This window comes from Dermacentor variabilis, chromosome 9 (assembly GCF_050947875.1).
Source record: "Dermacentor variabilis isolate Ectoservices chromosome 9, ASM5094787v1, whole genome shotgun sequence".
In the NCBI taxonomy this organism is placed as follows: Eukaryota; Metazoa; Arthropoda; class Arachnida; order Ixodida; family Ixodidae; genus Dermacentor; species Dermacentor variabilis.
The window spans coordinates 92,802,414-92,819,235 of NC_134576.1; the positions used below are offsets into that span (position 1 = coordinate 92,802,414).

Here is a 16,822-nt window from a genome sequence, read left to right on the forward strand (position 1 = left end):
GCGCCTCTTATATGCCCGCAAATAAGTGTCCTGGTCTATATTTTTCGTGCGCATCGATATCGAGCACGTCTTTTAAGCTTATTCCCTGGCGTCAGTGTTCGCTTGCCGAGATGTACAACAATCTGCATTGAGAGATGCTCTGGAAAATTTACGCAACATCTAAGTGGATCACCGCAATCAGCAATGCTGCGCAATTGTACACTTCGCATCCCTATAATCTCTCTTCATCATCACACCACCTCTTCACCTTTCCCTTTTTCTCTTGTGCAGAGTAGGTGCAGAGTAGCTGTGCAGAGTAGACTAGCTCAGGGTGTCAGCATTTCCTTCAATAATATCCAAGTCTCTATTAACCGTTGAACAAGCGTTCTGCTTTTTCTTTTTTTTTTCTGACAGACCCACATGCGATACAGTGCTTGTTTTTCTTGTATTTCGCCATATCGTGCAGTTTGTACTAATGCACTTTCATACTGTTACATGCTACATAATTTTCAAATATTTACATCTTCGTTATTCTTTACTTAATTTCTCCTAACACTCTGAATATTTAACTCGCGTTTTGGCCACTCGGGAAAGTAGATATGAACAATAGGTTTAACGTTCAACAATCACTGCGCCAAAAAAATGGTTGCTGGGATCGATATACAGCGCATGGTGACCCGTATCCCGTTTCTAACCTGTCTCTTTCGCACACTTTCATTTATTTTACATTCTCCTTAGTCATCCAAATGTGCACGAATGGTACTGGCAGCTGCAACACACAATATCACTGTAGAAATCAGAATAAGAACGCTCTCATCTAAAATAAATGTTCCAGACGGGTGTCTAATTCCGCAAGCTGCGAAGTTTGAGATATATGCCTCCCGTCGTGTTGGAAGCGCCCAAACGTGCATGAATGGTACCGGCATCTGCATCACATGATATCGCTGTAGAGATCAGCATAGGAACCCTCTCAGCTATAAAGCAAGTTGCAGACCGGAGTCGAGTTCCGTAACCTGCGTAGTTAACTTATTTAGGATAAATGCCTCCCGTCATGCTGGAAGCGCCCAACACAGCTGTTCTGAAAACCAGCGTAGGTAGCCGGGCGTTCCCAGACGCTGCCCCCCAAAGCTGGATATCATAAAAAAAAAAACTTTCGCAAGCGAAGTTCCAGCACTGCAAAGGAACTAACGAATAGAAACCTATAAAACATAGCACAGACGACGGATCTCGCCGTTATGCGCTGCATTCGCCAAAAATCCGAGTGTCCAGATAAGATAAAAACTCTCTATACAAGTAGAGTTCGCGGCCATTCATCAAGCCCTTACAGGAGGAAGGATACTGTTTAGTGCATAGATACTGCAGTCGTATGCAGTTTTAAGAGCAGAACAGCTACAACAAACGCATCGTATCTGTTGAGAGGCCCACTACTTTCGCATATTATGCAGATACTACCATTACGATATGGTCAATGTGCACCGCGGTATCGGTTTTCCTCTGCTGGTCGCGGAACTTCCGCAATCCCCGTTTACAACAACAGACCTATATAAGAGGTCCCACATCAAGTAAGCAAGGCAGCTTATTCATCACACTGAAATGAAGCCTAGCAACACCTGGACCCTCCTGCTGTCCGTAGCTTTTCTAGACTTTGTTTGCTGGTGAGTCCAGTTGTATTCCTTACAACTTAATCATCATGTTTTCGTTTGACATCGTGAATTCACGGAACTGTAAACGCTGCAACCCCTGCACACCTTTAAAAACGCTGGTGTTACAGCGCTGCTGAAATCTGGACATGTGTTCACAAAATTTCTTGCGCCGCAATTGTTCGGAAGAGTCCCTGTCAGCCACTCGGGACGGTGGGCATTTTGTTGGTGATGGCGCTTTGCCAACGGCAAGCAGCACTTAGGAGCGAAAAACCTCTGCGAATCCTACCCCTAAAGTTCAGGAATATTGACGTCTTCTAACCATACTCTGTGATAAAATTCATGTTGGCTAGTTGGTTTAATTTTTCGGGTGACGTGGTTAGTCATGAGTGTGTTTCATCGGTCCTCTTTTTCTTGCGCGAGTAATTGGCACGAAATGTATACATTTTCTTATCCCTTCAGCACAACCACCTTAAATTAGGTTCTTTATGTAGACTACCCATGAAGTGTGCCGCCTAACCATATACGACACAAGGAGAGTTAAAGTTTTCTTTTTTCTCAAGATAACGGACTGTCATTCATAATACTTCAAATTCAATTTAGCGACCCTAATTCCAGGAGAACGTTTTTCTAACAGAGACACGACCCTGCACCGTGACCGTCGATGCCTAAGATTTAATCCATTCAAATAGAGTGCGATGTTATTCTGCTATTTATTTCGGGGAAAATATACTCTATTTCGTGACAAGAAAGTATAAGTGCAGTAGGAAACGTAAAATTAGCAATTCCTACGCAATAGACAGCCACAAGTGAGGACACAGTCACACGTGGAATTACGCATTTAGTAATGTGTGAAAAAAAGGTATAATTCAATTTCTCTTGTAAGCCCGGAAAGATGGCCGTGAACAACGCTAAAAGAATGCTCCCTCTATATCTGACCCCTGTACTTTACGACCGCCTTTGAATAGGAGAAAATAAGTTACATATACTCAAAAAAGTCACACCTTCAACTTTTCTGGCACTGTAGATGATTGTGCAGTAAAGATAGTTACAAAGTTTAAATATTTAGCCGTTTGGTACACTCCATAATTATCAAGCCAGTGACAAGTTATCTATGTAACCGGTGAAGCCGGAAAAACGTTTGGGTTTTTTTTTTTGCGTTGAAGCTTTAGAGCATTTATTCAGTCCGCACGAGAAATACAATATAAAGGTTATGTGAGGCACGCTCTTGGTTGTGCCAGTGGTGTCGTACCCTCTGACAGGGCGCGGCCACTATAAACTTGAGATGGTAGAGATTTTAGGCGTACGGTAAGATTAAAATGCGCACGGTGTCAATTTCAGTGCTACGAACGCCAGAGAAAGCTCCAGATGAGAGAAATTAGAAGGACGACGGAGAAGGTTACGCCTAAGGCTTTTTTCATTCGATTTACCGTGGTGCCTTGGCTACACAAATGAACAGCCTGATTACTGGTTCCAACGCGTAGACCACGAGTTAAAAACATGCCAAATAACCTGCAAGACAGATTTGCCTAAAATCCTTTCTTTTTCGGAAACTATTCAAGAAAGCGAAAGATTATCTGCTGAGGTCATCGGTATTGAGTCATATGACACATTTTTGTTTCTTGCCCTCTTGAAGAGAATGACATTCCTGATTTTCTCTTGGTTACACTGTCTGTGTAAAACTTACTATGGTTTGAACTGCCATAACTCCTGCTATTATTTTCTGCCTTGCACGTTATGTTTTGGTGTGTAGAAACCTTTCATGCATATTTGATGCTGATTGTCATATTCACCGGCATCCTTAAAGCACACCTCTGTGTTATTAGAATAGTTAAATATATTTAACGGTTTTCTTGATTTACCTTATTTTATTTTATTTTGCCGCTGATTATGTGCCACTGCGCTCTCGGCCGATCCTCCACAATGGGCGTGCATTAGTATGTAAAATTTCTACACGAAATAACATTTATCGCCTCACAAGCATCTCTGAGGCACACCAATCTGATAACAGAACGCGTAATGATATTTTACGGATTCTTTGCCTTACTTTATTTTCTTTAAGCCATTCGGTATTTTCCACTAAGGGTTTGCCTTTTCTTGGCCAATCCTCCAGAATTGGCATGTCTCACTCTGACGCAAGAAGTGCAGAATTCCTAAATGACGCTTAATACGCGTTGTACATTTCTGTGCGTCCATCTCTCCTCACCGAATCGTATGCATCGCCATTAGGTGCAAAGCATTTAATTAACCGCTTTACTTAAGTTTTGCTTCGCATAGATTTTGACAGTGCGTGCGCGCGGCATGAATTTTCTCCTTCTTTTTTTCTAGTTGGTCTGCTTTGTTATGCTGTGGTTCAAATGGCATACAGCCGCATTTATTATGTGCATTGTTATCACAAAATATGTTTAGCCCCGTGTTTCTATTTCTTTCACTTCGACGGAATAACTAGAACTATTAACTAGCCCATTAATTAGCCTATTAACCAGCGAATGCCATTCTCCTTCAGTTCTACAGATTCAGGACCACTGTTTTTGACGCCCTTAATCGAGCAGAACAGGTACGACGAAGCAAGGACCAAAAGCAGAGTGGGCTTGTTCGCAAAAGAGGCAAATGCCACAGCTCATTCTGGTTTCATCACTGTGAACAAGACAGCTGGAAGCAACCTGTTCTTTCTTTACGTACAGGCGCAGGTAAATGTTTATATCAATTTATAGATGGCCCCAAGCTTTATTGGGCCGCATACCTTGCCTGTGGGCATCGCACAGCAAGAGTTACAAGATTAAATTTACGTTGCTACTTCAGCACTACGTTGTTAAAGGCAAACGTAATATCATCAAAGCCAGAGATGCTTTCATGATAGCAACATAGTGGGCATTGTCCTTTTTTTGCGCGCGATAATATGTTCGTGCTCGCGTATGTATTACGGACCTTCACATTACATCAACTTGTCCAACCAGGCTTTACACAGGCAGCTGAACAAATTCAACAACAAAATGTAGTTTTGCATGCGATCGAAATTCGGACGCTGCGGCAGAAAATCGCTGTACGCGATACGGCTTGGTGTCGCATTCACCCGGGCCTATGCGCACCTGAACAATCGCAATAACAGACCTTATTGTCACTGCTGCCATGTACCAGAGACGCTAACTAATTAATATTATGCCAGCCCAACGTGTACACTGCAACGACAGTCTTCCTCCTCTTCTTTGGCGACAAATCGGCGCTGGGTCATCTGAAGAGGACAATGCTCTTTGTCCCTGGCTCTGACTGCGATGCACTACATAACAGTAAGGGACACGATACAGGACTATAGCCTCAAGAATTTGAACACGCTTAAGTGGTGACCACTAGCACCTTCGCCCCAATATTAAACCAATTAAACTTTATGTCACCTAGCATTATTAGGTGTTGCGCAGTTCTATTATACTCACAAAACTGGCTGCAGCATTTCACTGAGTGCTGCAAAGGAGGCTTTTCGCTAATTTGTATTACTGCCAACGTATATCTGATCCCTTCCGAGATCTATTACTGCCTCGCGCATACCTTACATTCTTTCTGTTTGTAAATATGGTATAAGACAGTGGCTGCCTCAGTTGCGGCTGGCAATTGGGTCATTTGAAGCGAACTTTTTTTTCTTTGATAGCATCATAAACTGAGTGGAAAAGTACTTCTTCTTATAAACTTGGGAAGATGATAGCAAATATTTTTCTTGGGCGTGACCCCAAACTGAGACAAAGAAGTCGCTAAAGCTGTCAATTAAAATTAAACGGCGTAGCTGCTTTGAAGCAGTCTAACAAAGGCGGACTTGCCGTATAAGTATCTAGACGAACGTGAAGACTTTCGGTATATTTCCGGCGCCGGCGAGGAATAAACAGGTATTTACCAGAAGGGTCTAGAGGGCTTTCAGTTTGCACTAACGTACAAACAACACATGGCCACAGCGGAAATTCTTAGTTTACGTTTAGAATTTAACGCGACGAATTCAGCACAACTAACAAGAAAAAACAGATCGTTTTTTTTTTTTTCAGCACAAAAAGGCAGCTTAGTCAAGGAGGTGCCTGCTAATTTTCTAGTGTTCAGGATTCGTAAAACGAGACCACAATTCTGCGAAATACGCTTGATCAGGACATTAATGTCGCACTGAAAATGGCGTGACTTATGCAAGCTAATTACTGTGTCCCCATCCCTTCATCCGCCTGAAAACTGTATTGCATTGATTTGACCGAAAGCCTGGTGAAATAGATGCGGTGCGTTCAGATTCAGGAGAACTTCAGCCCAGGCGCAGTCAAACGTATGCCCACCTAAAATCAAAGTCAGGAAGCTTACAAGGGAATGACGAGCTACATTTGTTGTCTCGTTTTTCAGCTGTGGCATTCCAGATCTCATCATTATCTTTACTTCAATAACTTTGGTAACTTAATTTATTTCTCCGCTTGCGAATTCCACCAATCAAACATACTTAGTAAAATTCTACAATCCGCAGCTGTGTGACGTACTATAACGATATTTATAAAGAATAAAGAAACACAATCTCTGCAGGATTATGTGAAGCCATGTTTCTCTCAGTGCGATCAACCGCGGTTTATACCCTCGGTGACTAAAGGCCACTGTTGTATCTTTGTGGCACAGAGCCCACACACCACAGAAACAATTTCAGCCACCAACTTGCAATTTGTGAATAATGAAGTCGGGTCTAGCAAGCCACTTTCGAATCAACTTTCTTAAATTCGAAGTCTCTAATATGTCGCAAAATTGTGATGGTTGCTGTTTTTGGCACTTTTTTTTTATTGAAGTGAATGTTAGGAGAGGTTGGCGCCTTTGTGTGGTGGCACCGGCTACTCCTTGTCACTTGGCTGACGAAACAAATTTGCGCAAAAAGGGAGAATAGCGACACTAAATATAAGACTCAGTAGAACACCGGATCAATAAAAAATATACAGTCCAACAGTACATGAGCCGCAAAGTTCTGTGCATGAGTTCAGCCCACGTACGCATATATGAAGTCCGATGTTATGAACAGCCAAAACACACAACACTTGTAATACACTCCAAGTACAGGACAGAATTATACGTATTGCGTAAAAGTTGCGATCCCGACATAAACCAACTACGCACCACGAACAACGTTTATGTAACTCATTTAGCGTATTCGCATCATCCAATACTTAATATTTCCCCAATATGTTGGTCTCCTCTAAAAACTTTTTCAGAGCAAGAAGCGCTCTTTTTTGAAGGCCCGCAGTTGGCCATGGGCCGAGTATCTTTTTCAGAGTGAATGGTCTTCTGTCTAATATAAACAAATTAGCTTGCAGTACCGTTCTTTGTGTATCGTATTTCGAGCACTCGGGAAGAAGATGATGCGCATCTTCGTCTGGATGGCCACAAGAACACTGCGGACTAGAGACACGTTTTATTCTGTACAAGAAGTGTCTCGTAAATGCAGTACCAAGACGCAGCCGGTGTACCAAAGTTTCAAATTTTCTGTTGTCTCTTAGAGTTTCCGGCATTGATAAGTTTATACATGCGTCTATTGAGTATAACTCCGAGTTCTTAGTTTGCTGGTCAAACCAGGTAGTTTTGCTGAGACGACAAGAAATCTGTCTCTGGATCAGACGGACTTCACTACGCAATAGGGGAAGATTGGTTGTCTCTGCGTTATTGTGCGCTCGATTCGCAGCTGCGTCCGCTGCAGTATTACCAGGAATATTAATTGTAGGGGGGTGTCTATCGGTATAGCTTACTGCTGGTGCCCTTTTTTTTCGTGCTTTATGCAAATGAAATAAGTTTCCTGCGTTCTTCTTATGCAAAAATAGCAGGTTACCAGAAATAAAGCTTTAGTTAAAAGATAGTGTATATCGTTTCCCCCTCTGTATTTTCCATTGTTTCGGTGCCAAGAAGTTTTATAATCGAATACCAACTAGCCTGATCTCGGACAATGTTATGCTAAACGGTACTGTCATGTCGCTAAAATAACTTGCTGGCCACTAGATTAAAAAAAATGGTTAAAAACTTACGGTATTCTATATCCCTGCAGAGGTAAACAGATTACATTCTTTAATGAGATGCCAGAGGTTTATCTGGCCGCAAGATGAGCCCGCTACTCCTGATGATAAGGTTGTCATATCTAATGACCCATTCATACATAATGCAATCAATCATAATGCAAAAGATACCCGAGGACACTCGGTCAGAAAACTTACAAGAAAGGAATACGAAAATTCCAGTATCGCCCTTACGTCCTTATATATAAGGATGCTGTACTGCATCAAGCGCAAGGGGCAATTGTATTGCGTTACCGATTCTAAAACCTGTCCCTTTCAGCAATCCGTGCCATTGTTGAGCAGCAGAGATCAGATGTCTTCATTAACTAGCAAATATCTTAAGTTTGGAATGGAAATGGAAAGTGATTGTATTCAATCACGTCCTCTTTATCGTAACTACTCACAGAGGACCCTCTTTCGCCCCTTTCTTTTGCTGGCTCTGAGTAGCAGGCTAGATGACCCTACCGATACCCCCTGTATGCGCCTGTATATGTCACTTATTAGTTTCTTTCGCTGTGGCAGCCGTGCAAATGCCTCACATCGCCTAACAATCACTATAGACTAGAAACAGAAAATAAACAGGTTTACTATAAACAGAAAACGTAAATTCAACGTAATAATTTCCCTGTACAAATTTGCCCTGCACTTTGGTGTCTTACAAAGAGCAAAAATATTCCAGGAAAACCCATTGGATGCACCACTGATGCTTTGGACACAAGGCGGTCCAGGTCTGTCCTCCTTATTCGGCGAATTTCTCGAGATCGGACCCCTCGCCATCGGCGCCGACGGAAGGCTACACAAGCGGCTCGAAACAATGCAAAAAGACGTGAGCGTCATCTACCTCGACGTTCCCGTCGGGGCTGGCTACAGCTTCACGAAAGACCCCTCGGCTTACTCGCGAAACCTCGGGGACATCGGCGCAGTGGTAATAGAATTCCTGAGACAGTTCTTGGTGCTCTTCCCGGAATACAAGGAGCGAGATTTCTACGTCGCCGGAGAATCGTATGGAGGTGGGCATTGCCGTCAAGTACCGCGCTTATTATCTGCACGTTCTTGAATGTGTATTCACAGTGCACTGGTTGAGAATCGCATTGCTTCATTCTGTAGAAGTGAGTTTCCTTTTTAACGGTAAATCTTCTTCGCGAGTTCCCCCCGATTAGTCTGACCGCTGCTGCTGCTCGGCGTCGCTGCCTAGTCGAATAGCTCAACACAGGTCGCACATGTAATAGAGAGCTTAAAAGTAGGGGCACGAGCAGCTTGCGCATATACTCAAGAACCCAAATTGCGCTTTGGCAGCACGAAGGTCAATTCGATCGCTGCTGCTGCCGCGCTTACTCACTCCAGCGTCCTGACAGCGATTTTCGGCGGTCATTGAACGAAATGTGTTCATGTTTACATGTGCGCGCGCGACACCGTGCTTGTTAATTTAGTTCGTAAGCGAATGTGTTCAAGTTTATACGGCCCATAAAACTAATATGCTTACTTCGTATAGCTGTATTCTAATTTGCTATCGCAATCGATGCTTCGCCCTTCGGGCGAAAATTCGAGTGTTTTTCTTTTCTTTTCTCACCCTATTTGATAAACATTCTGAAATAAGCACACGAATTGTCGTAATGAAGTTCAACAGTAGCTACTGATGGGATTTTACGCATATACCCTAGACGTATATCCTATCGCAAAATGCACGGTGCGGCACATTGGTTTATATGAGATCAGCTGTGGCTATCTAACCTGCCGCGTAATCATAGTGAGTTGGTGTTTTCCCGTTTGAGTTTGATTAGAATGCAGCAACCGCGACGTGGAGGAGGAAAGAGAAAAGAAGAAGGCAGGGAGGTTAACCAGAATAACGTCCGGTTGGCTACCCTACACCGGGGGAATGGGAAAGGGGAAAGCAAAGATCACAGGGAGAGAGAGGAGGGAAGGAAAGAATGCGACGTGAAATGCAACCGAGGGTATTGAGCTCAGCGTGTAACCTCATGGTCGTTCATAATTTAGGACGCAGGTCTGGAGCGCTGTATGCAAGCAAGGCAAAGGCACATTCGTTTACGAATACAGCACCTTTGTGACAGCCGGCTGCTTGATGCATACATGGAAAATGCAGAAGCACGTAACAGCAAATAACTTTGAACACCTATTCCTATACTTGACAGGAGCAGCTGTGGTAATGCAATATGCATTAGAATTTTAGCAATAAGTGAATACACGGATAAACAGGACAGGAGGAAGAACTTAACAGAAACAACGCTTTGTGCGCAATGAGCGCCCCTCCTGTAACTTTGCCGTGACAGATTTTATTCCAAATATGTATTGCAAAAATGTACTAGAATGTGCCGGAGGCCCGTACTGCAGATTAAGAGAGAGATAAGTGAGATAAAGGCGGCGAGGCAAGCATCGGTGACAGTTCCGTATTAACGTTTGAGACGATGTTGGAGTACTATTGAACTTAGACACTATTCGTATGCCCCTTTTTCTGAAACATGCACTCATAGCTGCAGCTCCTCTAAACTGTTCACTGTACCATTCCACATGTGGCCCTGCGTAATCTGTCTTCTGATTAGATAAAAACCATTGTGACGGTACGCGTTACGGCAGAATCTTTGCTCGAAAATACAGTCAAGTGTCTTTAAATACTTGTTCTTACTGGTATGGTAACTTGTGTGTGTCAATTTGTTGAAATTAATTGAATAACTGAATTACCTGTATTAATAGCGTCGCGCATGATGCGGTGGCCAAATGGCCCAGCGTTCGAAGTGTAAGTTAAACCCAGCGCGTTGCCGTATCCTTACATTTCAAGCTGACATGGAAACATCATCATTTTACGTTGACATGCAGGCATCAGTACCGATGGCGCTAACGGAATTGCACTATGATCCTTCTCTCCCGATAAACTGAGGCAAATGTTTTATCAAAATGCTTCTGCATAAAACCAACAAAGCAGACGTAAATTTGGTCGACTTACTTTGCGAGAATGCTGACATCCGACGTACTAAAGCCTACTGCAACAAAATTCCTTAGAATTCTTCGGGAAGAAAGCTTGAATTCACCAATGTTCGTTTAGGCAAGTGAGTGGAATCCGCGTTGAGTCGAACAGAGGCCGAAGAGCAGCAGCGGCTGCTCGAAGGCAGATCTATGTCGCAGTTAACGAATAGAGCATGGAAAATTAATCAAGAGGTTTCTGTATAAGATTGCAAGGTAGGAGAACAGTCTTGTAATGAAAGGTTCAGAACTAATCGTTCAATAATTCTTTTACAGCAAGGTACGGCGTTGGAATCGCTTACCAACTGCTCACTGCACAAGGCAAACACGTGCCTCTCAAATTTCGAGGAGCAGTTGCCGGAGACGGTTTCCTGGGACCTATCGTGAACATAGCGGACTCCAGCGAATTTCTTTATCATGCTTCAATGGTCACTCAGAAAGGTCGCGATGTTTTCGCGAAGCAGTTTTCCATCATGAGGAGCCTCTTGGCAGACCGCAAGGCGCCGGAAGCCTTGCTACTTTTACTGCATACAATATTCACTGATGACACCAACCCTACCTTGTTTCAAAACCTCACCCTGTACAACAACCAAGCGAGCGCTCTGTACTCCGAGATGCCGGCAAACATGCGTAAATACTATCAGTACGTCAACACGACAGGATTCAGAGAAGCGATTCACGTCGGGTTCAACGTCGAGTTTCAACAGAACAACAAAGTTCTCTTGGCCAGCCTAGCCCCTGACTACGTCACAGACATTAGCGCTGAAGTAGAGCTGCTACTGAATACGAGTAAAGTGCTGTACTACGCGGGCCAAGTGGACACGCTGTTTCCTTCAAGCAATCTGCGAGCCTACATCCGTAGCTTGAACTGGACTGGTGCTGCAGAATACCGAAGTGCACCTCGAGATGTCTGGAAGACACACGGAGGTTCCGATGGAATAAGTGGCTACATAGTTCGGGTCCGCAATTTCACCGAGGCAGTGATACTTGGAGCGGGTCACTACGCTGCTGTAGACAAACCAGATGAAGCTAATTATCTCATAAAGAATTTTATTAGTTCAAGTTCGACGTTAGCACAACGCGCACGCAAGGCTAGCAGTGTCATGCGGCCATATTCTTCAACATAAGACAATGTGAGTTGGTTCCGGCTCTCCGAAAACTGCAAAGCACGCCAACTCGAATTGCAAACCTAAAAGGGTTTCTTTAAATAGATACGTGGCTTTCATACGAATAATTATTGCTGCAGAAAAACGACATTGCAGGCTTCGTTAGTTTTTTGTAAGCAAGAAAATGAAAAGGCCCAAAAACAATTCTGGTTTAATAAAGCAGCCGCTGCTATCGTCTTCGTCTTCTTTTTTAGTCTTCGTTTTCGCCAGAAATGCACTGGGTATGTGTCGCTTTTCAGCGAACGTCTTTCACGTCAGCGCGTTAGTGAGCTGTGCCATAAATGCACTTGCGATGTGCAACTCTCCAATAAACATCTCGCCAACTTGGGTGCCTCTATATGTGTCACTGAGTCTGCGGCAAGCGAGGGAACAATTCCGAGCATTCACACGCACCAGCGCATTACGCTTCGCTTCTCAGAGAGCACGTGCGTACTTTTCGTCTGCGCCACTAGACGGCGCAGCGTGCCCAGAAAGAAGCACGTCAGAGGAGCTCAGCTGCCAGATGACGCGTTGCTATAGGCGTTTCTACGCACTGGCACGCCGTGCATGTCGGAAGCCACGTGCACGCTTCGCGGCGGCACCGCTAGATGGCGCTGGGTGTTCTTAGGGAAGCGCGATAGACAGGTCCGGCGGCAGAACACGTCTCATACATAATTCGTTTCGACGGTGGCAATACGTCGTGGCGCTATATTGATTCAATGCTAAACGCACTGCCGTCGACCGTCATCTTGAGATGTGTTCTGCCGAATTTTTTTTATTCATCGAAGAAGAGGAAAAGTTTTCACCATAATCTCAGCCAAGCAGTCCCGGAAAGCAGTGTGCCGGGTCCGTTTCTTTTTAAATGTGTGAAGGTCGACTTACTACGAAGGCCACTATCTGGACTACATTACTTTTTATACGCAGGTGACCTCTCTAGTTCGGCTCCCACTTCACGCACCAGCCTTGTTCAGTCAACGTTACAGGACGACAATAGCACTGTGGATTAATTTCTCAGGAAGAAGGAATGAGACCATTCCTTTCCCACATTAAAACATCTGTGCTACCATTCATCGACGACACCTGAAATACTTTAAGCTTCGCCGCGAAGGACAGCCTTCGGTCATAGCAAAACAACACAGATTGTTTGGTGTTATACTCGACCGACAACTCTTTTGAAATCGTCACAATAAAGCACATGAAAAAGTGTATTCAATATTAAATTGCAAGTACGAGACGGGGATGTTCACCTTCAGCAATGCTAGAGGTACCATAACAAGCTTATAAAACAAAAATAGCACATTCCTCGCCAGTTATACGCGGCCTCTCCGGCGCATCTTAGGTACGGCTTCAGCGGTTAATACCCAGGAGCATTCAAGTATGTTTGGATGTTCTTCGGGTAACTTTCATACAGTTTTTTAGTAATTTGCAGAAGCACGCCTCCCTCCATCCATTATTATGAGGATGGTAGAAACACGCAGACATCTTTTTCTCATTTCGGCGCACACTGACAGACATTCACTAGCTATAGCACTTGATGACAGAGACAGGACTCCCAATAATATCGTTATTCTGACATGCGAAAATATATTGCCAAATCACTAATTTTACGGCGCAGATGTTTCATATCCTATACGGCGACCATGGACCCAAAATTTTTGCTTTTTGGTGAAAGAATAATTCGCACAAGAGACATGTTCATGTTTGAAGCACAACTGGCATGCCGCCGGATGTATTTCAGATTCCCAGGCTACACTCAAATGGATACAAATGGTTCTTATCAAGGTAATTGGCCTACTTCCGCACATGTCCTTCTAGAATGAAACCATAAGCAGATGTATAAGCTATTTCACGCGACATCGACTGCAGCCTAACTTCTTGTCTTATCAGTGCTAAGGTACAAAACAAATACAGTAAAAGAATGAAGAAAGGCATTATCAGGTGGCGCTATCATCTCTTGATTATGTCATCGGTTCATAGTACTCGGGTTTCGTTTCTGAAACTCTAAAGGTGCTTACAGAAGCCGTGAAAGAACTTCACATAACAGAGTTTCTAACAATGTTGCCTCTGAAGAGGACCCACAACAAGGACATCAGGGCAATGTAAAAACCTGACTTACTCTGTGAGAAGGTGCCTTGGAGCAATATTTCCGCAAGAACTTCAGCCCGTTATTGCAGACAAACAGGCCTTTATCAAAAATGAAAATTTTCGGTAATACTTACTATTAACCCTTGCTTCGAAAATCATATCTCACGCATATTAAAGAATAGTACACCTTTCTAAAGAGTAGTTTATCGCCTAATGCTTGCTACAGCATTTACAAACTATCTTCTGCACAAAATTTATCCCACTGCTAGACCACAAACCTTTTCTAGTCATCCAGATGAATGGATGCATCATGTGTTACTAGAATGCCCACGTCATGGTATTTAAATGCGCCATTTAATGCGCACTGTCTTGGCAATAGACCATAGGCCCGTAAGCTTTAAAAGGTAATAGGCCCATGGCTTCAAATAGGCGTTAAAAAGATCACAGGCATACAAGGACGAGTGCTAGTGGACCTCCAGATATTTCTGGAAGGGGGCAATATTGTGACGTGTTCTTATTGCAGTTTTTATTACTTTATGTGCCAAACTTATTGTGAATTTCTGTGAGCTCGCTTCATGTTTTACTGTATTTAGTGTAACCATAAGAGCTGACTTTCTTTCCAGTGTGACTTTTGTGACCTCTGTTGCAAACTGTCTTTCTGCATGAATGTGAGCTGAGTTTAAGCTCTGGTGGCCTGTGGTGGTCTGCGGCCTGTTTTACGAATTGTAGTTTCTATATTTACGTGACATAATTACGTTCCAGTGTGGTCTATTTTATTTATGTTGTTAATTATTTTTAGAGAACAAAATAACCCGATTCTCTGGCTCACTCTTACTGTTCTTGTGGTCTTTATATTGTTCAGCATCGGCTTCCGATTTCATTTTTTATATGTCTACGTGAAAAGGACCAGTCCGCCCGGTCTAAAGGTGCCAACATCTCCCAAATTCCATGCATTAAAAACAGTTTCTAGCACTCCTCACTTATTGCAGGTTCTCTGATGTGTCATCAAAAGAAGCGTAATAACTGCGATGGAAAAGCAATTCTATCTGCTCCAAAACAAAGGTAATTTATTGAAGGGTTTTTTCTTCTTTATTATGTGTTCTATCTCATCCTTATTATGTCTCAACACTTAGAAATTGTACATCAGACCGCCCTTATTCATAAGTCACATTTTCAAAAGACACTGAGAATTCCTGCCTTTAACGAGACAAAGTATTTGTTGGGAATAAAAACAAGATGTCCTGACGCGTAAGGCACTGTCATCTTAAAGATAGCGTGATGGAGGAGAACAAGAGGGAAGAAAAGCGGAGGGTCAATGCAGTTCAAATATTACGAATTCATAATCATTATTAGTTACTTATAGGTAGTACGGACCACTAAGTTAACGGGAAGCAAGGAGTTCTAATATAGTCCCATTACGGACATTGGCCAATCCCCCCTCGCAGGCACAGTCCCATATGCTAAAGTCGACAGCAACAACCACAAAAACAATTGCGACGGCAATGCGTGAAAGGCGATTATGCAATGTATGTACTGCATCTAATAAGGTTCAATCGCTAGTTTCTTACAAGAAACATCCAACATCTCTCGAATTCTGCCAAGCATGTCACAATTCTCTCAACGGTCCTATACTGGGCCTTGCTGGGCGAAGCCTCACAGACAACTTCAAAGTCTACATGTATGGTTTAAGGTCATACCACACATACAAGAGCATAATGAGGTCACAGCGCTGCAAGAAAGGATAGAAAGGGTACCCTTTTAAACGAATCAAGCAAACCGTGCAAATCACAAGGGAAGAAAGATTAGACTCACATAGCTCTATGAACGAACTACAATGTGAGACATGCGTGTGTCTTATAAAGGCCTTTAGAAAATATTTAATTAAACAACTGATGAACACTTATGGCGCATTAAAATATTACACACTTTAGGATATAAATTCCTGCCTGAATGCACTCACAATTCGTCCGAACATTTCTTTTCTCTTCTGCGTGACCTGTAGGTGTGACACGCTATACGGGAGGCAATACAGCGAGAATGATAAGGACACCTGACGGAGTCAGTTTTTCATCAGCAACAACGATACGGCAGTCCCAACTATATGCGCGTGCCGTACTGCTGGCTGTGGAGCAGCTGACAGACAACGTCAATGAAACAAACTGCTCGCAACGGTGTATTGAACGGCATTAATTGATGTTTTACACATTGGGGAAAAAATTCTTAAAGGTACACAGCGAAGAAGTCTTGCTTCTCCGCAGCCAATGGTCCGAATTTTATTAGGTTTATGGCATTTAAGTGAAGGTATGATCTAGAGACTGTAGCCAGCAGATTTTTTTTTTCATTTGCGCCGTAGATTTATTAAAAACAATTCGAGAACTCTGCAAAATTTTATAAACTTAACCATTAAATTTACAACTCTTACTCAGCAATAAAGAAACGATATCACACTTCTGTGAACTGCTTAGAAATTTCGTTTAAAGCGGACAAAACTTATTTGTTTTATATCACTCCGAAATATGCCGCTTATTTTGGAGTAGGACTCTTGAAAAACCGTCGTAACCTACGTAACGATGTCACGTCAGCTGCAAATTCATACACCAAATTTGTCCGTTTTACGTATTTGACAAATACTGTTTACAGAACTGCGATATTTGTTTGTGACGCAGATTTAAAGGTTTGCAAACTTCGTACTCCGATTCGCTATAACTTACCAATTTTCAGAAAGGCTTGTGAATTACACATTGTCAATCAAAATTCGGCTTCCTAGAGCTACTAGAATTTTTCTCTACTTCTCAAATGTATGAGATTATATTATAATCGGTCAAGCGGCTATTTCATCAAAGCATGTGAAGTTTTACGTTTTAAACATTTGAATATGAAATTCGAAGTTTACCCCCAGCTTAACCTTCGTGTTATGGGCCTCCCGTTCGGCCAGTGGTCACTTACCAAAATGTGC

General features: G+C 42.9%; 1 protein-coding gene across 2 annotated transcripts; it reads left to right on the forward strand.

The window, feature by feature from the left end:
* The first annotated feature begins 1,296 nt into the window (after positions 1 to 1,296).
* On the forward strand, positions 1,297 to 14,942 carry LOC142558095 (putative serine carboxypeptidase CPVL). Of its 2 annotated transcripts, none has more exons than XM_075670256.1 (4): positions 1,297 to 1,634; positions 4,126 to 4,309; positions 8,340 to 8,670; positions 14,856 to 14,942. In XM_075670256.1, exons 1-4 carry the CDS (start codon positions 1,573 to 1,575, stop codon positions 14,930 to 14,932), a joined length of 654 nt encoding a protein of 217 aa, XP_075526371.1. In that variant the 5' UTR covers positions 1,297 to 1,572; the 3' UTR covers positions 14,933 to 14,942. The 2 variants fall into 2 exon arrangements, with proteins under 2 accessions (XP_075526371.1, XP_075526370.1); XM_075670255.1 differs by lacking the exon at positions 14,856 to 14,942 and adding an exon at positions 10,913 to 12,132.
* Positions 14,943 to 16,822: the final 1,880 nt, after the last annotated feature.

What these genes read in the sequence shown, in the direction of transcription:
- LOC142558095 (XM_075670255.1), top strand. Translation starts at nt 1,573, where the DNA reads ATGAAGCCTAGCAACACCTGGACCCTCCTGCTGTCCGTAGCTTTTCTA. An exon ending in TTCTTTACGTACAGGCGCAG is followed by an intron (nt 4,310 to 8,339) that starts GTAAATGTTTAT and finishes AAAATATTCCAG; the next exon opens with GAAAACCCATTGGATGCACC. An exon ending in CGCCGGAGAATCGTATGGAG is followed by an intron (nt 8,671 to 10,912) that starts GTGGGCATTGCC and finishes ATTCTTTTACAG; the next exon opens with CAAGGTACGGCGTTGGAATC.